This window comes from Cheilinus undulatus, linkage group 24, assembly GCF_018320785.1.
Source record: "Cheilinus undulatus linkage group 24, ASM1832078v1, whole genome shotgun sequence".
NCBI classification, from domain to species: Eukaryota; Metazoa; Chordata; class Actinopteri; order Labriformes; family Labridae; genus Cheilinus; species Cheilinus undulatus.
The window spans coordinates 20,002,740-20,028,755 of NC_054888.1; the positions used below are offsets into that span (position 1 = coordinate 20,002,740).

At 37.3% G+C, this 26,016-nt stretch overlaps 1 protein-coding gene across 4 annotated transcripts; it reads right to left on the minus strand.

The window, feature by feature from the left end:
• Positions 1-12,802: 12,802 nt before the first annotated feature.
• kynu (kynureninase) lies at positions 12,803-24,631 on the minus strand. 4 transcript variants are annotated; one of them, XM_041781904.1, is made up of 14 exons: positions 24,593-24,631; positions 20,043-20,237; positions 19,845-19,965; positions 19,684-19,766; positions 17,588-17,649; positions 17,365-17,436; positions 16,707-16,781; positions 16,458-16,604; positions 14,619-14,717; positions 14,455-14,528; positions 14,309-14,361; positions 13,934-14,019; positions 13,561-13,791; positions 12,803-13,432 (listed from the first exon to the last, which is right to left on the minus strand). In XM_041781904.1, exons 2-14 carry the CDS (start codon positions 20,209-20,211, stop codon positions 13,310-13,312), a joined length of 1,395 nt encoding a protein of 464 aa, XP_041637838.1. In that variant the 5' UTR covers positions 20,212-20,237; positions 24,593-24,631; the 3' UTR covers positions 12,803-13,309. The 4 variants fall into 4 exon arrangements, with proteins under 4 accessions (XP_041637838.1, XP_041637836.1, XP_041637837.1 ...); XM_041781902.1 differs by lacking the exon at positions 24,593-24,631 and adding an exon at positions 22,506-22,637; XM_041781903.1 differs by lacking the exon at positions 24,593-24,631 and adding an exon at positions 21,986-22,062.
• Between the last annotated feature and the right edge of the window lie 1,385 nt (positions 24,632-26,016).

Sequence of the window (26,016 nt, forward strand, 5' to 3'; positions counted from 1 at the left end):
TGTCGTCACCAAATTGGTCGTGAAAAACATGATGTTATACTATGTGAAAATATGCACAAAACGTCATGTTATAGCATGTCCTCACCAAATTGGTTATGATAAACATCATGTTATACCATGTGAAAATTTGCATAAAACATCATGCTATAGCATCTCGTCGCCAAAATGGTCATGAAAAACATCTTATCATCCCATGTGAAAATTTGCAAAAAACGTCATTTTATAGCATGTCGTCGCCAAATTGGTCATGAAAAACATCTTATCACCCCATGTGAAAATTTGCATAAAACGTCATGTTATAGCATGTCATCGCCAAATTGGTCATGAAACACATCATGTTATACCACGTGAAAATTTGCATAAAACGTCATGTTATAGCATGTTGTTGCCAAATTGGTCATGAAAAACATCTGATCACTCCATGTGAAATTTTGCATAGAACGTCATGTTAAAGCATGTCGTCGCCAAATAGGTCCTGAAAAACATCATACTACCCCATGTGAAAATTTGCATAAATTGCATGTTATAGCATGTCGTCGCCAAATTGGTCATGAAAAACATCATGTTATACCATGTGAAAATTTGCAAAAAAGTCATGTTATAGCATGTCGTCGCCAAATTGGTCATGAAAAACATCTTATCACCCCATGTGAAAATTTGCATAAAACATCATGTTATAGCATGTCCTCACCAAATTGGTTGTGAAAAACATCATGTTATACTATGTGAAAATTTGCATAAAACATCATGTTATAGCATGTCGTCTCCAAATAGGTCATGAAAAACATCTTATCACCCCATGTGAAAATTTGCTTAAAACATCATGCTATAGCATGTCGTCGCCAAATTGGTCATGAAAAACATCTTATCACCCCATGTGAAAATTTGCATAAAACGTCATGCTATAGCATGTTGTCGCCAAATAGGTCATGAAAAACATCTTATCACCAATGTGAAAATTTGCATAAAACATCATGTTATAGCATGTTGTCTCCAAATAGGTCCTGAAAAACATCTTATCACCAATGTGAAAATTTGCATAAAACATCATGTTATAGCATGTTGTCTCCAAATAGGTCCTGAAAAACATCTTATCACCCCATGTGAAAATTGGCATAAAACGTCATGTTATAGCATGTCGTCGCCAAATTGGTCATGAAAAACATCTTATCACTCCATGTGAAAAATTACAAAAAACGTCATGTCATAGCATGTCGTCGCCAAATAGGTCCTGAAAAACATCTTATTACCCCATGTGAAAATTTGCATAAAATGTCATGTTATAGCATGTCGTCCCCAAATTGGTCATGAAACACACCATGTTGAACCATGTGAAAATTTGCAATAAAGTCATGTTATAGCATGTCGTCGCCAAATTGGTCATGGAAACACATCATGTTATACCATGTGAAAATTTGCATAAAACGTCATGTTATAGCATGTCGTCGCCAAATTGGTCATGAAACACATCATGTAATACCATGTGAAAATTTGCATAAAACGTCATGTTATAGCATGTCGTCGCCAAATTGGTCATTAAAAACATCTTATCACCCCATGTGAAAATTTGCTTAAAACATCATGCTATAGCATGTCGTAATTGGTCATGAAAAACATCTTATCACCCCATGTGAAAATTTGCATAAAACGTCATGATATAGCATGTCGTCGCCAAATAGGTCATGAAACACATCATCTTAAACCATGTGAAAATTTGCATAAAACGTCATGTTATAGCATGTCGTCTCCAAATTGGTCATGAAACACATCATGTTATACCATGTGAAAATTTGCATAAAACATCATGTTATAGCATGTCGTCGCCAAAATGGTCATGAAAAACATCTTATCATCCCATGTGAAAATTTGCAAAAAACGTCATTTTATAGCATGTCGTCGCCAAATTGGTCATGAAAAACATCATGTTATACCACGTGAAAATTTGCATAAAACGTAATGTTATAGCATGTTGTTGACAAATTTGTCTTGAAAAACATCTGATCACTCCATGTGAAATTTTGCATAGAACGTCATGTTAAAGCATGTCGTCGCCAAATAGGTCCTGAAAAACATCATACTACCCCATGTGAAAATTTGCATAAATTGCATGTTATAGCATGTCGTCGCCAAATTGGTCATGAAAAACATCTTATCACCCCATGTGAAAATTTGCATAAAACATCATGTTATAGCATGTCCTCACCAAATTGGTTGTGAAAAACATCATGTTATACTATGTGAAAATTTGCATAAAACATCATGTTATAGCATGTCGTCGCCAAATTGGTCATGAAAAACATCTTTTCACCAATGTGAAAATTTGCATAAAATGTCATGTTATAGCATGTCGTCTCCAAATACGTCCTGAAAAACATCTTATCACCCCATGTGAAAATTTGCATAAAACGTCATGTTATAGCATGTCGTCGCCAAATTGGTCATGAAAAACATCTTATCACTCCATGTGAAAAATTACAAAAAAACGTCATGTCATAGCATGTCGTCGCCAAATAGGTCCTGAAAAACATCTTATTACCCCATGTGAAAATTTGCATAAAACGTCATGTTATAGCATGTCGTCCCCAAATTGGTCATGAAACACACCATGTTAAACCATGTTAAAATTTGCAAAAAAGTCATGTTATAGCATGTCGTCGCCAAATTGGTCATGGAAAACATCATGTTATACCATTTGAAAAATTACAAAAAACGTCATGTTATAGCATGTCGTCGCCAAATTGGTCCCAAAAAACATCTTATCACCCCATGTGAAAATTTGCATAAAACGTCATGTTATAGCATGTCGTCACCAAATTGGTCATGAAAAACATCTCATCACTCCATGTGAAATTTTGCATAAAACGTCATGTTATAGCATGTTTTCGCCAAATTGGTCCTGAAAAAGATCTTATCACCCCGTGTGAAAATTTGCATAAAACATCATGTTATAGCATGTCGTCACCAAATTGGTCGTGAAAAACATGATGTTATACTATGTGAAAATATGCACAAAACGTCATGTTATAGCATGTCCTCACCAAATTGGTTATGATAAACATCATGTTATACCATGTGAAAATTTGCATAAAACATCATGCTATAGCATCTCGTCGCCAAAATGGTCATGAAAAACATCTTATCATCCCATGTGAAAATTTGCATAAAACGTCATGCTATAGCATGTCGTCACCAAATTGGTCATGAAAAACATCTTATCACCCCATGTGAAAATTTGCATAAAACGTCATGTTATAGCATGTCATCGCCAAATTGGTCATGAAACACATCATGTTATACCACGTGAAAATTTGCATAAAACGTCATGTTATAGCATGTTGTTGCCAAATTGGTCATGAAAAACATCTGATCACTCCATGTGAAATTTTGCATAGAACGTCATGTTAAAGCATGTCGTTGCCAAATAGGTCCTGAAAAACATCATACTACCCCATGTGAAAATTTGCATAAATTGCATGTTATAGCATGTCGTCGCCAAATTGGTCATGAAAAACATCATGTTATACCATCTGAAAATTTGCAAAAAAGTCATGTTATAGCATGTCGTCACCAAATTGGTCATGAAAAACATCTTATCACCCCATGTGAAAATTTGCATAAAACATCATGTTATAGCATGTCCTCACCAAATTGGTTGTGAAAAACATCATGTTATACTATGTGAAAATTTGCATAAAACATCATGTTATAGCATGTCGTCTCCAAATAGGTCCTGAAAAACATCTTATCACCCCATGTGAAAATTTGCATAAAACGTCATGTTATAGCATGTCGTCGCCAAATTGGTCATGAAAAACATCTTATTACCCCATGTGAAAATTTGCATAAAACGTCATGTTATAGCACGTCGTCCCCAAATTGGTCATGAAACACACCATGTTAAACCATGTTAAAATTTGCAAAGAAGTCATGTTATAGCATGTCGTCGCCAAATTGGTCATGAAAAACATCATGTTATACCATGTGAAAATTTGCAAAAAAGTCATGTTATAGCATGTCGTCACAAATTGGTCATGAAAAACATCTGATCACTCCATGTGAAATTTTGCATAGAACGTCATGTTAAAGAATGTGTTCCCCAAATTGGTCATTAAAAACATCTTTCTCCCCCATGTGAAAATTTGCATAAATTGCATGTTATAGCATGTCGTCGCCAAATTGGTCATGAAAAACATCATGTTATACCATGTGAAAATTTGCAAAAAAGTCATGTTATAGCATGTCGTCGCCAAATTGGTCATGAAAAACATCTTATCACCCCATGTGAAAATTTGCATAAAACATCATGTTATAGCATGTCCTCACCAAATTGGTTGTGAAAAACATCATGTTATACTATGTGAAAATTTGCATAAAACGTCATGTTATAGCATGTCGTCGCCAAATTGGTCATGAAAAACATCTTATCACCCCATGTGAAAATTTGCTTAAAACATCATGCTATAGCATGTCGTCGCCAAATTGGTCATGAAAAACATCTTATCACCCCATGTGAAAATTTGCATAAAACGTCATGCTATAGCATGTTGTCGCCAAATAGGTCATGAAAAACATCTTATCACCAATGTGAAAATTTGCATAAAACATCATGTTATAGCATGTTGTCTCCAAATAGGTCCTGAAAAACATCTTATCACCAATGTGAAAATTTGCATAAAACATCATGTTATAGCATGTTGTCTCCAAATAGGTCCTGAAAAACATCTTATCACCCCATGTGAAAATTTGCATAAAACGTCATGTTATAGCATGTCGTCGCCAAATTGGTCATGAAAAACATCTTATCACTCCATGTGAAAATTACAAAAACGTCATGTTCATAGCATGTCGTCGCCAAATAGGTCCTGAAAAACATCTTATTACCCCATGTGAAAATTTGCATAAAATGTCATGTTATAGCATGTCGTCCCCAAATTGGTCATGAAACACACCATGTTGAACCATGTGAAAATTTGCAATAAAGTCATGTTATAGCATGTCGTCGCCAAATTGGTCATGGAAACACATCATGTTATACCATGTGAAAATTTGCATAAAACGTCATGTTATAGCATGTCGTCGCCAAATTGGTCATGAAACACATCATGTAATACCATGTGAAAATTTGCATAAAACGTCATGTTATAGCATGTCGTCGCCAAATTGGTCATTAAAAACATCTTATCACCCCATGTGAAAATTTGCTTAAAACATCATGCTATAGCATGTCGTCGCCAAATTGGTCATGAAAAACATCTTATCACCCCATGTGAAAATTTGCATAAAACGTCATGCTATAGCATGTTGTCGCCAAATAGGTCATGAAAAACATCTTATCACCAATGTGAAAATTTGCATAAAACATCATGTTATAGCATGTTGTCTCCAAATAGGTCCTGAAAAACATCTTATCACCAATGTGAAAATTTGCATAAAACATCATGTTATAGCATGTTGTCTCCAAATAGGTCCTGAAAAACATCTTATCACCCCATGTGAAAATTGGCATAAAACGTCATGTTATAGCATGTCGTCGCCAAATTGGTCATGAAACACATCTTATCACCAATGTGAAAATTTGCATAAAACATCATGTTATAGCATGTTGTCTCCAAATAGGTCCTGAAAAACATCTTATCACCCCATGTGAAAATTTGCACAAAACGTCATGTTATAGCATGTCCTCACCAAATTGGTTATGATAAACATCATGTTATACCATGTGAAAATTTGCATAAAATGTCATGTTATAGCATGTCGTCCCCAAATTGGTCATGGAAACACATCATGTTATACCATGTGAAAATTTGCATAAAACGTCATGTTATAGCATGTCGTCGCCAAATTGGTCATGAAACACATCATGTAATACCATGTGAAAATTTGCATAAAACGTCATGTTATAGCATGTCGTCGCCAAATTGGTCATTAAAAACATCTTATCACCCCATGTGAAAATTTGCTTAAAACATCATGCTATAGCATGTCGTCGCCAAATTGGTCATGAAAAACATCTTATCACCCCATGTGAAAATTTGCATAAAACGTCATGCTATAGCATGTTGTCGCCAAATAGGTCATGAAAAACATCTTATCACCAATGTGAAAATTTGCATAAAACATCATGTTATAGCATGTTGTCTCCAAATAGGTCCTGAAAAACATCTTATCACCAATGTGAAAATTTGCATAAAACATCATGTTATAGCATGTTGTCTCCAAATAGGTCCTGAAAAACATCTTATCACCCCATGTGAAAATTTGCATAAAACGTCATGTTATAGCATGTCGTCGCCAAATTGGTCATGAAAAACATCTTATCACTCCATGTGAAAAATTACAAAAAACGTCATGTCATAGCATGTCGTCGCCAAATAGGTCCTGAAAAACATCTTATTACCCCATGTGAAAATATGCACAAAACGTCATGTTATAGCATGTCCTCACCAAATTGGTTATGATAAACATCATGTTATACCATGTGAAAATTTGCATAAAATGTCATGTTATAGCATGTCGTCCCCAAATTGGTCATGAAACACACCATGTTGAACCATGTGAAAATTTGCAATAAAGTCATGTTATAGCATGTCGTCGCCAAATTGGTCCCGAAAAATATCTTATCACCCCGTGTGAAAATTTGCATAACACGTCATGTTATAGCATGTCGTCGCCAAATACGTCCTGAAAAACATCTTATCACCCCATGTGAAAATTTGCATAAAATGTCATGTTATAGCATGTCGTCGCCAAATTGGTCATGGAAACACATCATGTTATACCATGTGAAAAATTACAAAAAACGTCATGTTATAGCATGTCGTTGCCAAATTGGTCCTGAAAAACATCTTATCACCCAATGTGAAAATTTGCATAAAACGTCATGTTATAGCATGTCGTCTCCAAATTGGTCATGAAACACGTCATGTTATACCATGTGAAAATTTGCATAAAACATCATGTTATAGCATGTCGTCGCCAAAATGGTCATGAAAAACATCTTATCATCCCATGTGAAAATTTGCAAAAAACGTCATTTTATAGCATGTCTTTGCCAGATTGGTCATAAAAAAAAAAATTTATCACCCCATGTGAAAATTTGCATAAAACATCATGTTATAGCATGTCCTCACCAAATTGGTTGTGAAAAACATCATGTTATACTATGTGAAAATTTGCATAAAACATCATGTTATAGCATGTCGTCGCCAAATTGGTCATGAAAAACATCTTATCACCAATGTGAAAATTTGCATAAAACATCATGTTATAGCATGTCGTCTCCAAATAGGTCCTGAAAAACATCTTATCACCCCATGTGAAAATTTGCATAAAACGTCATGTTATAGCATGTCGTCGCCAAATTGGTCATGAAAAACATCTTATCACTCCATGTGAAAAATTACAAAAAACGTCATGTCATAGCATGTCGTCGCCAAATAGGTCCTGAAAAACATCTTATTACCCCATGTGAAAATTTGCATAAAACGTCATGTTATAGCACGTCGTCCCCAAATTGGTCATGAAACACACCATGTTAAACCATGTTAAAATTTGCAAAGAAGTCATGTTATAGCATGTCGTCGCCAAATTGGTCATGGAAAACATCATGTTATACCATTTGAAAATTTGCGGAAAACGTCATGTTATAGCATGTTGTTGCCAAATTGGTCATGAAAAACATCTGATCACTCCATGTGAAATTTTGCATAGAACGTCATGTTAAAGCATGTCGTCGCCAAATAGGTCCTGAAAAACATCATACTACCCCATGTGAAAATTTGCATAAATTGCATGTTATAGCATGTCGTCGCCAAATTGGTCATGAAAAACATCTTATCACCCCATGTGAAAATTTGCATAAAACATCATGTTATAGCATGTCGTCACCAAATACGTCCTGAAAAACATCTTATCACCCCATGTGAAAATTTGCATAAAACATCATGTTATAGCATGTCCTCACCAAATTGGTTGTGAAAAACATCATGTTATACTATGTGAAAATTTGCATAAAACGTCATGTTATAGCATGTCGTCGCCAAATACGTCCTGAAAAACATCTTATAACCCCATGTGAAAATTTGCATAAAACATCATGTTATAGCATGTCCTCACCAAATTGGTTGTGAAAAACATCATGTTATACTATGTGAAAATTTGCATAAAACGTCATGTTATAGCATGTCGTCGCCAAATACGTCCTGAAAAACATCTTATAACCCCATGTGAAAATTTGCATAAAACATCATGTTATAGCATGTCCTCACCAAATTGGTTGTGAAAAACATCATGTTATACTATGTGAAAATTTGCATAAAACGTCATGTTATAGCATGTCGTCACCAAATTGGTCATGAAAAACATCTCATCACTCCATGTGAAATTTTGCATAAAACGTCATGTTATAGCATGTTTTCGCCAAATAGGTCCTGAAAAAGATCTTATCACCCCGTGTGAAAATTTGCATAAAACATCATGTTATAGCATGTCCTCACCAAATTGGTCGTGAAAAACATGATGTTATACTATGTGAAAATATGCACAAAACGTCATGTTATAGCATGTCCTCACCAAATTGGTTATGATAAACATCATGTTATACCATGTGAAAATTTGCATAAAATGTCATGTTATAGCATGTCGTCGCCAAATTGGTCATGAAACATATCACGTTATACCATGTGAAAATATGCAAAAAATGCAGTGTTATAGCATGTCCTCACCAAATTGGTCGTGAAAAACATGATGTTATACTATGTGAAAATATGCATAAAACGTCATGTTATAGCATGTCGTCGCCAAATAGGTCCTGAAAAACATCTTATCACCCCACGTGAAAATTTGCATAAAATGTTATGTTATAGCATGTCGTCGCCAAAATGGTCATAAAAAAACATTATGTTATACCATGTGAAAATTTGCATAAAATGTCATGTTATAGCATGTCGTCGCCAAATTGGTCATGAAACATATCACGTTATACCATGTGAAAATATGCAAAAAATGCAGTGTTATAGCATGTCCTCACCAAATTGGTCATGATAAACATCATGTTATACCATGTGAAAATTTGTAAAAAACATCATGTTATAGCATGTCGTCGCCAAATTCGTCATGAAAAACATCTTATCACCCCACGTGAAAATTTGCATAAAATGTTATGTTATAGCATGTCGTCGCCAAAATGGTCATAAAAAAACATTATGTTATACCATGTGAAAATTTGCAAAAAATATGTTATAGCAAGTCGTCACCAAATTGGTCATGAGACACATCGTATTATACCATGTGAAACTTTGCAAAAGGCGTCATGTTATAGCATGTCGTCACCAAATTGGTCAAGAAACACATCATGTTATACCATGTGAAAATTTGCAAAAAACGTCATTTTATAGCATGTCTTCGCCAGATTGGTCATAAAAACATCTTATCACCCCATGTGAAATTTTGCATAAAACATCATGTTATAGCATGTCGTCGCCAAATTGATCATGAAACACGTCATGTTATAGCATGTGCAATTGTGCATGTCGTCGCCAGATTGGTCATGAAAAACGTCATGTTATACCATGTGAAAATTAGACATGATGTTTCATGCAAAATTTAGCATGGGGTGATAAGATGTTTTTCATGACTAATTTGGCAACGACATGCTATAACATGACATTTTATGCAAAATTTCACATGGGGTGATGAGATGCAACAATTTGCAAAAGACTTCCCCCCCGGCGTCTCGGGACATGTAGTAGCAGGGGTTATGTTACAAAAACAGGTGACTAGAAAGATAGTAGTTGCCTTATGTAACGGTCTACAACTTCAGTAGCCCAAGATTGCTGTCGTCTGCTATAGTCATTGTCAACTTTAGTCAGTTAGTATAGTTGTCGACTATACAACTATAGTTGTAGACTATAGTTGGCGACAGCAATCTTGGGCTATTAAAGTTGTACACCACTACTTCCTTTTCTAGTCACCTTTTTTTGTCACATAACCCCTGCTGATGCATGTCCCGAGACGCTAGGGGGGACACGGCCCCCCCTGGCCCCATCCGGCAGGGCACTGCTTGATCCAGGTACCGGCCGCACTGGGTTCCAAAACCCAGCCTCTCCCACCACAGGTGCTCGTGCCCGCTTGGGTGCTTGAGAGTGTGCTAAACCCACTGCGCCACCGGTGTCTTTCTTCTGGCGCTTTTATCATCTTCATTTTGGGGTGGAGGACTTTAAAATTCACAACCTCCTCCCTAAGACTTCCAGAGGTTTTCCCTTCTCACTTCAACTTAAGTTGTCACCAAGCCACAGGAATTAAAAGTTTTGTACATCTATTGCAGGGTTTTGCTGTTTGATGCTAAAATTTAAGAGAGCTGGCTGACAAATTTGGTGGGAAACAGCAAACCCCCCCCCCCTTCCTAAGAAAATTTCCCTCCATTTGTAAATCAAGATTGCAAACACAAAGTCTTCATGACACTTCAAAAGTTAAGATCCTTTTAAAAGTACCAGTGTTTATTTTCCTACTACATCCATGCAGATTTGGTCTCTTCTTTTATGTTTTTTGATCAAAACTTCCTCAGCAGACACACATCTTCTTTGTTTTTCCTTTTTGACACTGTGAGAGTCAAACCAGCGAGCCCACGGTCATCATTAAGACAGTAAATCTGCATATTTATTTTTTATTTTTAACAGTACAGTCACTTTAAAGTCGCCCAAGGAAAGACAATACCAGCCTCTCTTCAATTATTTATTCTCACATCAGCCCCAAAAAGATGACAAATGCTAATTCCTATCCTCTCCCCAGCTGGGCACCACAGTGCTCATTAGTTTTAAAGAAGGTTAATCCATTTAGGTTTTGCATATTGATATGCCAATTATGTCTAATCGTGGAGTAGGCATCCGTCAAGGTAATAGTGCATAAACACACGCAGGAACATTAGGGAGAAGTCGGCGTTATAATAAAGTAGGTGTTAATTGGTAAGGGGAGGACTGGCGGCTAACTCGGCTGTGTAATGTACAGACGGGGGAGGAAAAAGGGGAGTTTGATCTGATTTTTACCCCCAGAATCATGTCATTTGGAAACCACATGCTGAGAGTGCCGAGGGTGTCGCGCCCAAATGCTTGACTTAACACAGGGGTCAAAAGGGCAAGCGATATGAAATATTACATGGCACGGTTTTAGATATTTAATAGCATTGTTTCTACACTTTACTTAACAGTATTTCACTTCATATTTGGTGTATGAAAAAGAAGGCAGTTAAAAAGCTGATTTCTGCCTTTTTTAAAGCTTGTATCTAAACAAACAAATTTGTGTCATGCTCTGTTTTAATTTTTAGTTAATGATTAAATATATTAAAACATGCAAAACTTCTCCTTTTTAAACATAAGAAGCCAAATTTGTCACCTATCAAGATATTTAAAATGTAGAGTTCAGAAAATGTCAACTCTAAGCTTAAATATCTACATTTTTATGACAAATGCATACCGAGTAATATGATAAATGTAGCATCTTACATTTAGTAAAATATGCAGGACTTACAGGATAATATAATAGAAATTTTACCCCAGAAATCATGCAATTTGCAAACCACATGCTGCAAGTTTTGTGGCTGGGCTCCACCTAAGAGGAGGATCCGAAACACAAAATATTTTAGGGCATAATTCAGCAGCATGATTCCACACAACTATTTGAAGACTGTTTTTTATCAGAGTATCATTTACTATTTCAGTTTAATTCAGTTCGAAATAGGCAAGTTTTAAACCCATAAAGATGTGATATTATGACCTTCACCCACCGTAATTTGGGTATCTTTGAGTAAAAATGACTAGAAACTCTTAAGTACACTCCTTACATCAGTCACCCCCCACATATCTAGGACAAATTACAAACCAATTTTAATTGTTTTCATTGATAAAATCCCATTATAAATGGCCTACAGACACTTGCTTTTGACAATAGATCTTTGAAAGAATTGCCCTATATTATGATGGCGTATTAGGGCCACTCTAGAAAAAAACATACAAAGGAAATCTGTCAGTTTTCAAGAAGAAATGGTCAGAAATTTGCAAGTTAAAAAAGTTATACATTTACAAGACAAAAACAAACAATTTTTTTACTTAGGAAGTCTTAAATGTATTTGTACCAAAACCTCAATTTTTTAGATTCTAAAATATTATATATATATCAAAAATAATAATATAACATTGAATAAATAAAGTAAATTATAAAGTAAAAATCTAACCACTATTTTCAGTTTGGTTTCTTGTAGATTTATCTTTTTGAAAACTTCCGTTTTTTTGAGTCTCTAATGTCAAAATTGAAGATTTTTAAAATGAAGACATTTCCATATACATTAACAACTTTTTAAACTCTCAATTCTTTTAGATTAGTTTGTTGTAAATTTTGACCTTACACTGTTTTAGATTTATCGTTTTAAAAATGTCCAAATTTTAAGTCTCTAATGTCAAAACTGAAGATTTTGAAAACAATGACATTTTAAATTTTTTATATACATAACAACTTTTAAAACCCTGAAATTCTGACTTTGTTTTCTTGCAAATATACAACTTTATAATCTGAAAAATTGAGATTTTTTTCCCTTATGATTTTAAAAGTTTCAATTTGGTTTGTCATATTTTTTTTTTACTTTGAACTGTTGTAAACCCATCATTTTGAAAACTTTACTTTTTTATTGTATGAGCTTTTAAATGTTAAAAACTTAAGACTTTTTAAATTAAAAAAAAAAGAAAACTTTTTCAAAAATTAACAGGTCCTCTTTATTTTTAAAATTCTTTTTAGTGGCCCTTTAATGCTGCCATACATCATGTTTTTTATAATGATTTAAAAAGAAGATATGCACTTTTAAGTTTGACAGTGTCAGAGCAGATGGGTCCCCCTGAGATCTTGTGCGCCCCCCAAGGGATCCCCGGACCCCAGGTTCGGAACCACTGCTTGACATCTTCTTTTAGCATATAAATACTGAATTACATGATTAGCATTGCCTTTTTAGTATAAAAAATAAAGGAGAGAATTGAACAAGGAGCTTTTAGTTTGAGCAAAAGTTTCAAAATAAAAGCCCCAAAAGATGCGAGAAACAAGTTTATTTTGAAGTTCACTGTAAATTGTTGATGTAAACCTTGACGTCCATATCATGTCAAATTTAAACATAACAGTATAATACATACATGGATAATACTGCCACTGTGCTTATACAGATGATGAGGTTTCAGTAAGGCAGAGGGTGAAATATTTAGTCCAGATCACAGAATGTAAAATATACCTTTATGAGTTTGCAGCAGATTAATTCAGCACCCTGATTAAAGCTTCATTTGCTGCTGCTGGCTGCCAGAGCATCTCCGAGTGTTTTGACAAATCGATGGACGTCAGTAAAAGAGTTGTAGAGTGGCGCCGGAGAGACTCGCAGCACGCTGGGCTCCCTCATGTCACACTGAACAAGAGGACAAAACACTGAGTCAGTTCATTTATAACCTGACAACATTAGGAACCAGATTAACTGAAATAAGGGTGTGAAAACACCCTGAAAATAACATTATAGAGTCAGTGTTGGATACTCACAGCAACGCCCCTCCTCTCCAGCTCCTCAAACACCTTCCTGATGTGGATGGAGAAGCAGAGCGAGAGCTGACAGCCTCTCTGCTCAGGGTCAGAGGGCGTGATGATGCGGACGTGAGGCTTCTGAGGCTGGGCAGGGTCCTCGGTGTAGTAATGACGAATCAGAAACTCCAAGTAGCCCGTCAACAGGAGGGACTTTTTTCTCAGATCCTTCATACTGGTCATGCTAAACACCTGCAAGATCATGCCAGTGAAATTCAGACTTTATCGCCTTTGTAACAGAGTTAAACAGGGCTAGATTTGTGCAAGATTCTACAAACAAAACAAGATAAATTGTTTTGATTTTGTGACAAGTAAAATAGAAAAACTGCAGTACCTCTAAACTTGCTTGCAGGGGGCAGACCAGCAGGATGGGCATGTTGGAGAGCCTGAAGCCGCTTATTCCAGGCTGCAAATCCATCACTGAAAAACATTTTCACGGTGTTTTAATCCTTTAAATCATACAAATTGTTCTGAATATTTTACAGCATAATGTATGAAAAATTTTCACACAGTTTGCCTGATAATGGGAAAATGTGAGGATATATCAGCTAAGTATGCAGAGGATGTCTTTAAAGTGCATGAAGTGCATGAAGAGAGGATGTAATACCAAAGAGAAACCACAAGATGGCAGCAAACATCAGCCTTAAAAACAACTCACCACTTCAGGGATCTTATTTATAACCAATTAAGAACATTTGAGTGTTTTTACCGTTGCTCATCTGGAAGCGAGTTTTCAAGTCATGTCCCCACCACCCCGTCAGCCTGAGGATGCAGAAAACTTTGAATCAACTTACATCATTCTATTGTTACCAAAACCCTATTATAAACTGTCTGACAGAAGTTTTAATCACTCACGCAGGTTTGATGGAGTCTGTGTGCTTCTCATGGATAAACGCTCCAGCTAAACCTCCAGCACCAGAATTTATGTACTGAAACAAACAGTTGATTGTCCTTTATTTATTATGTGCATTTATATTCATTTATGTACTTATATTAAATAAATCAGTTCCTGTCCCGACCTTGTACGAGCACCAGCAGGCGAAGTCGACCCCCCAGTCGTGCAGCTTCAGCTCGGCGTTTCCAGCAGCGTGAGCGCAATCAAAGCCGACGAAACAGCCCTGAAAGAGACAAAAATGAGGACACATCTCAAATGCTTGTATTTTCTGATTCATCTGAGTAACTTTCACAAATTAAAAAGCATTGTTCTTAAAGATGAAGGCTTTTCTTTGTGGTGTTTTATTCATCATTAGCATGCAGCTTGGAAAGCAAATCAAACATGCATTTACATGTAAATTATCATTTGCAGCACTTTAAGATGAAATTTTTAACATTGCTATTGATGTAAAAGAAGTAACAGCCAAGGGTCCCAGACTAATGGAGACTCATTGGAGCTAAGAAAAATTGGTATATCCAAAATTCAAGCACCTTATTTTTTAAACTAAATACTCAAAACCACTTCTTAAATCAATAAAATAATATATATATATATATCACAATAATATATATGAGCCTTTTATAAAATAATAGGGTGATTGCAGACACGTGACCCCTTTGAGTTACAAAAGTCAAGTGGAGGTCTGGAGGGGAATAAGAGCAGTTAGTAATCAATAGACAGAAAATTTCTACATCTATGATCCCAACACTTAGTCCTTCAGACCTTCTACTACACGTCTAAATGAAGGGAGACGCTCAAGGTCTGGGTTTGGACCCACAGTTGGGTCGCTAAATGAGTCTTCAGAATTTCTTCCCTACAGTATTGAATGTGACATTTATTTCCTTGTAGGTGCACCCTGTAACACTCACCCTTTTCACCATAATAAAACACAAACCAAGGCTCTACTGGATGGGAAAAGAGCTAACGTCACTTATTGAGGCTTGGCTAGTAAAAAAAAAGAAACTCACTGAGAGCCCAATGGGTCAAGCATGTGAAGAAAGCCTGTGTGAAGGTGGTGAAGTGGTTTCTTTCAGGCTTGTTCAAAAGAAACCCCAGGTCAGGACCAGATTGAGTCTGGAATTAATGTTATTCAAGCTAGCATCAGCCATCTACCAACAAAGCAGCCGCGGACGGCACAGAGGCCGGACTTGATCAGCAACAACGAACGGAACACACAGACGTGGGGTTGCAATGGCTTATACTTGGTAAAAAAAAGTGGTAAAATACATGGGAATCACTGGTCTAGAGGGGTCTAGCTTTGCAGCTTTTAACAGCTTTTCACCCTTATCTTGTCATAAACACCGATAAAGTATCAAGCAAATAAACCTTGTGGGGTAAGAGACCCAGTAATATGGTATTCACAAACAGGAGCTGACTATTGTTTGAGTGCCAGTTTCCTTTCTTCTTATTGTTAAATCCATATTCAAAAATCCAAAGTAGCACCAAATGAAAGCCGTTTCAGAACCAAAAGACCATCTCTTACTACTGAGCTGAGCCACATGATCCAGAAAAACAGACGGGTTTCCCATCAGACAAGTGAGGGAGGACAGACATCAGCGGTGGAAACACAAGCAAACCGGACCACTTGGTGGAAACAGATGAGCTAACTTCAGACAGAGGCTTGCTGCTGAGCTTTTATTTTGCCTGAATGTGTCAGTACGTTCAGGACTTAACAGGTGCTTTTCTTCTTTTTCCAATTTGAACAGCTGCCAAGTTGGGATGCCAGTGAAGAAAAGAGAAGATAAAGATCAGACCAAGGAGGCAAATATTAGCCAGGGTTAGGCATATCAACCCAACGAGGTTTTCACGGGCTGGGCTACTTCCAAAATTTGAGCATCAAAACAAAGTTGAAGACCTAAAAGTGGTTAACGATTAAGATACTTAAATGTTGCAGCTGGAAAAGGTGGATATTGTCTTACGTTACCTTCTTGTGTCCGGCCTCAGTGATGGCGGCCATGTTAAACAGCTGTCCGGTGTAATACTGAACGCCGCTAAACATCACCACAGCGATGGAGTCTCCCTCCTTCTCGATCTTGTCCAGGATGTCCTCGGTCCTCAGAGTTTCTTCTCCCTGAAGACAAGAGTTAAATCCAGTTTTTTTTTCCCAAACTCCCTAGTGCATTAAATTCTAAAATAATCCCACAGAAGGAAAGTTGTGCAAAAGCTTTGTTACCGGTCTTGGCGACAGCAGCAGCATGCTCGTCTCAGGGTCGAATCCTCGCAGTCTGATCTGAGACTCGACAGCATACTGAGAACAGGAGATTTTAGATAATTCTGTTGTTTTAGTCAATTTCTTTGGATGCAGCTTGTTTACCCTTAAAAAAATCCTGCTTTAAAAAATGTTAAACATTGAGCTAAATCTGAAAAACAAATATTTCTCTTCCTTTAAGAAAGAAGGAAAGCAAGAAGAGTTCTGCAATCAAGCTGAAATGTTGTTTGAGTCCCTTTCTGCATGTCTGCAATGACTGAATTTCCCCCTGGAGATTAATAAAGTATTTAAGATTCTGATTCTTTGTATCTGGTGTGCAAAAGTTGCAGACTCGTTACAGCTTTGATTGCCATTCATGCATACATAACCTGCTCCATACATGCACGAGGAAGTCTTCTACTTAGTGTTAATTTTACTACTTTCTGCAGAAAACTTCTCTTGCGTGCTTAAACTTTTACTCCATTTTTGCTCTCTGCGACCTCTGCTTTAACACAGTTTGTGTTAAAATGGAGTCAAAGTTCAGGAGGTAGTAAAAAAAAGGCCTTTGTTGGTGTGGATTTTATAGAAAAAAAAGGTGTTTGAGTGTCAGAACCTTGACCTTTACAGGATCAGTTTTACTCACATGGTCTGAAGGGAAGGCTTTGTCCTCCAGGAGGATTTTATGTCGAGCTGCTGTCGGTTTGTAGAACGAAAGCTGCAGAAAAACAACGTAAAATCTATATCATCTATATCACCTGCATGTTTTAAAAAAGTATATTCTGACCACATTTAGGCTGTCAGTTTTCTTCTTTATACAGGTTTGCATGTTTAAAATATATTCAAGCTAAACAGTGAGCATCTCTTACCAGAAGAAGGTGTAAATTAACCGTCAGGCCGTTCATCAGCGCGACTTCCTCAGGTTTGGCTCCTTAAACAAACAGAGCAACCTTTCAGCATTTTCAAAAGTCTTAATTAGAAGCAAAAATAACAGGATAAAAAAAGGGCAGGGTATATTAAGGGCTATAATGGCAGTTATTTAATGGGTGTGCATACATACATGATAGCTCAACAACATGATGACTTATTTTCTTCAATCTTTGCACAGATATCCACTCTGACTCTGGGATGAACTGGTTAGATTTGAAGACCAAAGGCCAGAGCCTTTAGGTATGTTCATCCCTAACTCCTAAGCACGATATCTCAACAACGCTTAAAGAGATTTTCTTTGAACTTTCAACAAACATCTACTCTGACTTAAGAGTCAAGATCAAGTATCTTCACTGTCAGACAAACAAAAACCTCACAGGTGGAAACAACAACCGAGATTTGAAATTTTTAGGAGCTTTTACACCGCAGGAACTTTTCAACTGCAGGAACCAGGGTCTAATTTTAGATCTGGGGTTAAAACACTCAAAACATTGAAAAGTCCCTGCTTAAGGGTATTAAACTCCTGGACTTTGGACCCTTTAAAGACAAGTTCTTGGACTTTCAACCCTTGAAGAGAAGCTCCTGGACTTTAGACCCCTTGCAGACAGGCTCCCGGATGCTAGACCCCTTGAAGAAAGTTCCTAGACTTAAAACACCTTAAAGAGAAGGTCCTGGACCATAGATCCCTTTAAGACAAGTTCCTGGTCTCTAGACCCCTTGAAGAGAAGTTCCTGGACTCTAGGCCCCTTAAAGAAGCAAGTTCCAGGGCTCTAGGCCCCTTAAGGAGACAAGTTCCTGGGCTCTAGACCCCTTGAAGAGAAGTTCCTGGACTCTTTACCCCTTAAAGACAAGTTCCTTGACTCTAGACACCTTGAAGACACGTTTCTGGACTCTAGACCCCTTGAAGAGAAGTTCCTGGGCTCTAGGCCCCTTAAAGAGACAAGTTCCTGGGCTCTGGGCCCCTTAAAAAGACAAGTTCCTGGGCTCTAGGCCCCTTAAGGAGACAAGTTCCTGGACTCTAGACACCTTGAAGACAAGTTCCTGGTCTCTAGGTCCCTTGAAGACAAGTTCCTGGGCTCTAGGCCCCTTAAAGAGACAAGTTCCTGGGCTCTAGGCCCCTTAAGGAGACAAGTTCCCGGGCTCTAGACCCCTTGAAGAGAAGTTCCTGGACTCTTTACCCCTTAAAGACAAGTTCATGGACTCTAGACACCTTGAAGACACGTTTCTGGACTCTAGAACCTTTGAAAACAAGTTCCTGGGACTAAAGTTCATTGTTCTTTTGGTTTAAAACCACCTTTTGAGAAAAGTTTAGTTTTTTAAAAGATGAATTGCAATAATTTAGAAAAAATATTTGATCAAAGATGTGACTTCTTGTATTGTGTTTAGGTTGGTACAGAAATCATTTATTTGAGATGATATATGGCAAATACAAGGGCTAAAAAACAGATGATCTATTTCTAACTTTTAAGCATTAATAACAAATGCATGCAGTTTATTGTCCCAGCTCACGTAAATGTGAGGATTTGCTGCTCTTCTTTGTTTTAGATCAATGCGATATCACTTTGGGTTCTGAATATTTTGACTAAAGCCTTAAAAATAAGATTGGAGGATGTTGTTAAACAGTTAAAATCCTGAATTAATACAATAAAAATGCTGATATTTACAGCACCTATAACAGAGTGCTGTTAAAGATCAAAATTGCTTTTTTAACAACGCTGTTAAGATAATTAATGAGTTACCTCTATCCTTAAGCTCATACATGCACCACAGCTCCATCATTACATATACAAGCTATGTGTTTGTCCCTGCAGACTTGTTTAAAGACTCGTCATGTGGACTTTAAACTCTACAAAAAGTGCAGTGAACTTATGGAGCAGCTTCATGGAAACAATGTGGGAAAGTTGCACAACAGACTGTTATTATCTCATACAGAGAAATCACACTGCCTTGAATGCAGCTGTTGGTGATATCAGCGTCATTAGGGCGTGTTTATTTCCTTGTATGAGCTGTCAGAAGCTGATATGGCATCTCTTACCGACAACGTCTGCCATCATTTCCTCAATGTTGTTTTCAGCCCACGCCCAAGGTCGGGAACCCTCTAAGTGACCGTGGACGCCTCTGTAAAAAGATTTCACACTTTAAACAAGAGTCAATCTCTTCTTTTTATCCTTTTGGTGAACATAAGAGTGAACGTACGATTTGGCCCACTTGTCCAGCTCCTCCTCCAGGTATTTTCTGGCCATTTTAGGCTGAAGACCCAGCGAGTTTCCAACAAAGTACATGCAATCTTGAGTGCCATCAACCAGCGACAAATCAGCTGCAGAGAAAAAAAGCTATCAGAGAGGTTCGTCTTTGAAATTAAACTCAACATTTAAAGGCAGTGTTTTTACTCACTGGGGGGTAAATCTGCTATTTTAGGTACATGGAAATTCTCCCGCAGATGTCTCAGTTTGTCGTGTTTGTCGAGGTACGAAGCCACCTCTGCAGACGTCGAGCTGCAGCCCAAAGAGGCAGCAAGCCCCTTAAAGGTCTCTGCCGGGTTCAGGCCTTCAAACTGCTCCATCACTGTGAGATTAGGCGGCTGCTGGCCTGCAAAAATTATCAGAGGACATATCTTCAAACAGGGTCACTCTTTGGAGTTTAAATTCACCTTAGGGACAGATACACCCAACCCAGATTTGTTCACTACGTTGTTTTTGTCACTGACAGGCTCAGGCTGTTATTATAAGATTCTGACAGCTTTATGGATCAATGGATCCCTGCAGAAACAGGACGATTTGTTAAAGAGTAACAGCTGTTGCATTGCTCTCTTTAAAGCTACCAGACTCAACTGATAAAAACGTAAGAGTTGCACATCTGCCACTACCTCATTCAGTGTTTTATGTGTTATAAAATATTGAAAAACACACTGGACCTATACTAGCTGATTCAAACCCTTAAGTCACACTCAAATTTGAGGCAGAAGTAGACCAGAGACTGCTATGTTCAGTGAGGAAAATGTTAATTTTTATTGGTGGAGTCTGGTAGCTTTGAGGAGAGCAATGTAGCAGCTGTCTCCAACTTGTAAAAAAAGGATGCCACCTTAAAACTTGGGTCTAATTTCAGTGAGGATCATTTCTGTAATGCTGGCATGTAAAAATCTGGGCCAGTCAGTGATAAAAATTGAGACGCAAAGCATCAATTTGTACCTCAAACAGCAGCTGCTTTTTGCTTTAAAAAAGGATGTCACCTTAAAACATGGGTAGCCTTTCTGCGATGTTGAAAGACACCTAACTTAAAAATCTAAGCCCTAAAAACTCAAAAATATAGACAAGAAAGCACCTTTATCTACCTCTTAAACCTCCTTTTTCCCTCCGGTGGCAGCGGTTTTATAACCTTGCAAAGTCAGCAAGGCTCCAAGTCTATCATCAGGTAAATCCATATAGCAAAGAAAGCTCTCCTCTGCAACTTTTTTGGCGAACCAAACGCTGTTCGGACCAATCAGCGTCAACGAGTTGGTTGCTATGGGCGGGGTTTAGTTGTACTGCGAGAAGCCGCAACTTCCGGTGTTACTGGCGGTCAGCTCGATGTTTCCGCCCTTCTTGTGCCCTGAGTTTACTGGTGGAGCAGTTAGCTAGGCAGTAGCATTGGTATAGTGGCAGTTTAATCAGAACTTAGCCGCATTTCTTTCTTCTTTTATCAAAATTAGAGCATAGAGCCATACTGTACGCTCCTCTCGGCGGGGAAGACGTTTTCGCTCTTCTCCCGACCGGGCGCGGCGTTTAATCCACATCATAATCAAATGCTAGTTCCCAAACTAAGGTAGCGTTTACCGGTAGGTGTTGCAGAGCTGCGCATGCGTGCTACTACGTCACATGTTTTGTCGCGCTGATTGGCCCGTGATGAATGTGACGGACACAACGTTCGTCCAATCACCTTCCTAGATTTTTTTTTAAGTCCTGCCCTTCTTAAACACTTTCTATCGGCTTTTCTATCCATGCAGTAGATCTATCTGGTGTGCCAGGATAACTGTTTTTAGCTTTAATAAAGGATCTCACCTTAAAAAAATATTTTTTAATTTCTTTGGTGAGCCTTTCTGCAACGTTATAAGGCACTTATAAAAATAATATAATATAAAAATATCCATAAATGTACATGTCTCTCTCTTAAACTTTTGTCAATTTGCACAAAAACAAATCCCCTAGCTTCATAAAGCCATTTATATATCAGGCACAGTAGTTTGCATGTTTTCTTTCAAAAAAAATTCTTCACAGATCTTTTAACTTTACCTACAAAGTTAATCTCCATCATTATATAGTTTTTATGTCCTATAACAAGGTCTTTTGAATGTAGAATACCTCAGAAAAAGCTCTTTTTATCAGCTGAATGAGCAGCTCCTCTTCCACCAAGTCTGCCATGTTGCTTCTCTATGTTTCTACAGAAGCCTTGGAAGGACAAACTAGACTGGGCTTTGCTTTGGTTGCTTAATCTCTAAAAAAAAAAAAAAAAAAAAAAAAAAAAAAGGCTAAAAGCCACACAATCTTTAACACTGTTTTTAAAGAGTTGTTTTACCTGTAGATAACTTCAGTCTGCACTTAAAAAAAAAAATTAAAACCCTTTAGAGTCAACTTTAATCACACAATAACAGTGTATTTGATTTCAAAAGCTTCTACTTTTAAAACGACAATTTTAACTCTGTAAAGTTCACTCTAAACACACAGAAATCATCTGCTTTACCTCTAAGCATACACTGCATTCTGTACAAGCTTTTCTACAATGCAAATGCTCTCAGTTTGCACTCAGAATCCCATATTTGACTGTAAAAATCACAGCATGCATAGCTTCTCATTCATTTATAAAGTGAAACCTTTTATTTACCGTCAGATGATCGTCCTCTCCACACACGGCTGTCACACCGAGTGAAATCTGTGCCGTGGATTTGCTCTTTAACCTCTCTGTGAGCCGGTTTAAGTTAATCATTGTTCTAATGAATCAACCAGACGATGACTCGACATCGATGAGTCCAATTCCTGAAATTAAGACTTCCTCTGTGCATGAAAACAATGAATGTGAGTTCCTTTTTCTCCTGTGTGTGTTGTTTCACTTTCATTTGTTAAAATAGAAACGGAGTGTGAAGTTCCACACGTACTCTTACTCCTGCAGCTTCATCTTCACGTGTTGCTGCAATATTTTAAATTAACGGGACTTTGAGGATAATTTTGTTCTTGTACACCAAACTGAAAAGACCCTGTACCTCTTTTACTACTGCTGCTGCTGCTGGAGTTGGTAAAAACAAGACATGTCTTTTGCTGTTACCGTTTTAAGACAAAAATTGTTAGTTTTGACATTAATTGGCTGTTTTTGCTGGAAGAAAAAAAGTCAATTAAGAGACAAAAAAAAATTCTACTTATTTTTTGTTTAGCACTTTCCATGTATGACAACTATTGGGTAAATTTCTTTTATTTTCCCATCTGTACTGCATATTTTCATCACATTTCCACTAGATGGCAGCAGAGTATCACCAGCAGTAGCGACCAGAGCCAAACCATGTCTACTTATAAATCATGATCAATTAGAAAATTATAAAACAATTAAAAAGTGATGTATATTTAGTGACATAAAGCACTTAATTTTCTTTTAATTCTTATGCTAAGACTCATATCATAAATGCTGCTTGGGTTTTATTAACAACTTATTTATTTAGATGGGTTTATTGCCCTTGGAAAAACGAAGACAAAATCTGCCAGAAGCGGTAGGATCTTGGCTTAGACCCTTTTGACTTTAATTCAAGCAATGTAGGGACCATCTGTTGCTTTTACACCGTAATGTGCTGCATTACTCACCCTTCACCACTAGATGGCAGCAGAGTGTCAGCAATGGAGAGAAGGCCCGAATCACATGGAGCTCATTTAAATCAAACATATCCTCCATACTCCTGGAGGCTCTACTCTGCTCTAAATGTGATTATGGTTGGAAGTACAAAAATTATGTTTCTCCCTGTGGTGACCACGGTGGTTGTTTTGAAACTAATTACCCCTAAATCAAATACTGCTTCATAAAACAAAGATCAGATGTTCAACCTAACTAATTTTCAATGCCATAAGTTAAGTTTACTGAAATGCCCTGAAAGTTCTAGTACCTCTAGTACAGTGGTTCTCAACATGTGGGTTGGGACCGTCTTGGGACTCTGAGAGAGGGTCGCCAGATGACTTTTAAAAAACTACCACCAAATCAAAGTAATGTTTAAAAACTGTAAAAAGTGAATCTACACAACCCCAGAGAATGGGCCCTTTACATGTTGTGATGTATTGCATGTGTTTTATCAGTAGTATTGGTGCTAGCATCCTGGCTAACAGTCCCTCACTGTAGAGCACAAAAGTATGTCAAACTATTGCTGGGTTCTGACGTGGAAGTATTTGTGCCACTTTTTAACTGCTTTTCCCCACACAGTTTTACAGCTATTATCTGCCACTTTTCATCATTTGTGAGTAATTTTCAGGCATATTTTACACGTTTGCTACTTACAAATTTCTACTCATTTTAACCAGTTTTCATTACTTTTCCCACCAATTTTTGCCACTTAAACCCATTTCTTCCACCTTTTAATCCCAGTTTACCACCTTATCTGTCCATTTCTCCAACTTTAAAGCAGCTTCTCAACCAGTTCTCGCACTTGCCATTTTATGTTACCTCTGTTGACCTATATTGCCACTCCTTTTCACCATGTTTCCACCCATTTTAACCAAATTTCACTATATTATGCTTTATTACTTTTTAAGCCCATTTTTTACTACTTTAAATCCATTTCTGCTATGTATAAAATCCCATTTCACCACCTTTTTCTTCCAGTTTTGCATTTTTAACCCATTTTAATTCAGTTTAAAAAAACAGGGATAAAAAAAACAGGGATTTACATTGCTAAGGTTACTATATACTAAGGCACAAATAAATTAAGATCTACTGACCTGAAAAAGTGCTCCACCTGATTCATAGACTTCGGTACACTGAAAAAAAAGAGTTTTAAAACGATAATATAGAGAACATTTGCTCTTAAATGTCTATATAAATCTTTAATAAACACCTTTTTTTCGCACCTTCTCTGCTCCTTCATTCCTCTCCTCATCAAACCTCAATAAGCCGTCTGCTTTTATCTCAACAAGTTATCCCACTCCTGCTGAAGACGAAATCTTCAATCCCCGCCACACTGAACCTGAAAAAAAAACACAAATACAGCACAACTTAAGAAACCTGCAGTTATTCATCCCACTGTGAATACAGTAAAATTACCTGTTTGAACTTCACTGAACCTGTTAACATGAACTCTGTATGTGACACTTTTTGTGTTTCAGAGATGTGTTGTAATGTTATTTTGTGTTGCCCTGCATAGATTTTGATGTTTTTTGTCATTATATTTTCATCTTCTTGGTGTAAACCGTTGCCTTTGCTGGTTTTATAAGCTACAACTACAAAAAAACTACACTGAGAGAAACTCAGAGCCAAGTTCATACTGGGTGAGCGATGCTTTAACTTTGCTTCCATTATCTCAGAGCTACCGGACACTGCATCAGTGACACCTCTCTGTTTAGGAAACGTCTCATAATCCAACCTGACAGAGTGAGAAAAGCCCACGCTGAAGGTTTAGAGGTCACACTGTACTCCCACCTACAACATGGAGGTGTGGCTGTCAGTCAGGGAGGCCCTGCAGGCTATGTTTTGACTCAAAGTGAGGCCTTCTGCTGCACAACATCCCTGGAAAAGCTTCTATAATCACACCGTGACTGTAAACATCTTTACTACTATTTTTGTAGTCTTTTAGAGGACCCAGGATGGCGCCCTGAGGAACTCCTTCAATGCAATGTCATGACCAATAATCTAAGAAAATGATCAAACCTATGCTGCATATATTTTTAGCTGAATGAGCAACATGGAGGCAGGGTGTTATTTGTCCTATTTCAGAGATGCTTCTGCTTTCTTACTGGTGCATTAGCAAAAACGTGATACACATTTAAATATGTAGAGGGGCAGTCCCGAATCATACATGTGAGATCTGATGCAAATAAGAAGTTTTATACAAAAGCTACAGTGACTTCCTGTAAAACCGTGTGATAACGAATTTCGCCATTAAAGAAATGGCCCAATTGTGTCACTTCCTGTTGCCAGTAGGGTTGCTACATCAAAACAATGAAATTCACCTTTGAATATGTAGAGGAGCAGACCTCCATTCTACATGAAATTTGAAGACAATCAGATGTTTGTATGACAGTTGCACATACTTCCTGTCAAACTGGCGAGATATTGAAATGCCCCCCATCGCCAGTGAGACATCCTTCAATAAAACATATCTGTGTTGTTGCCGTTATTGAGGCCTTTCTTTCAAAATTGGAGCTCA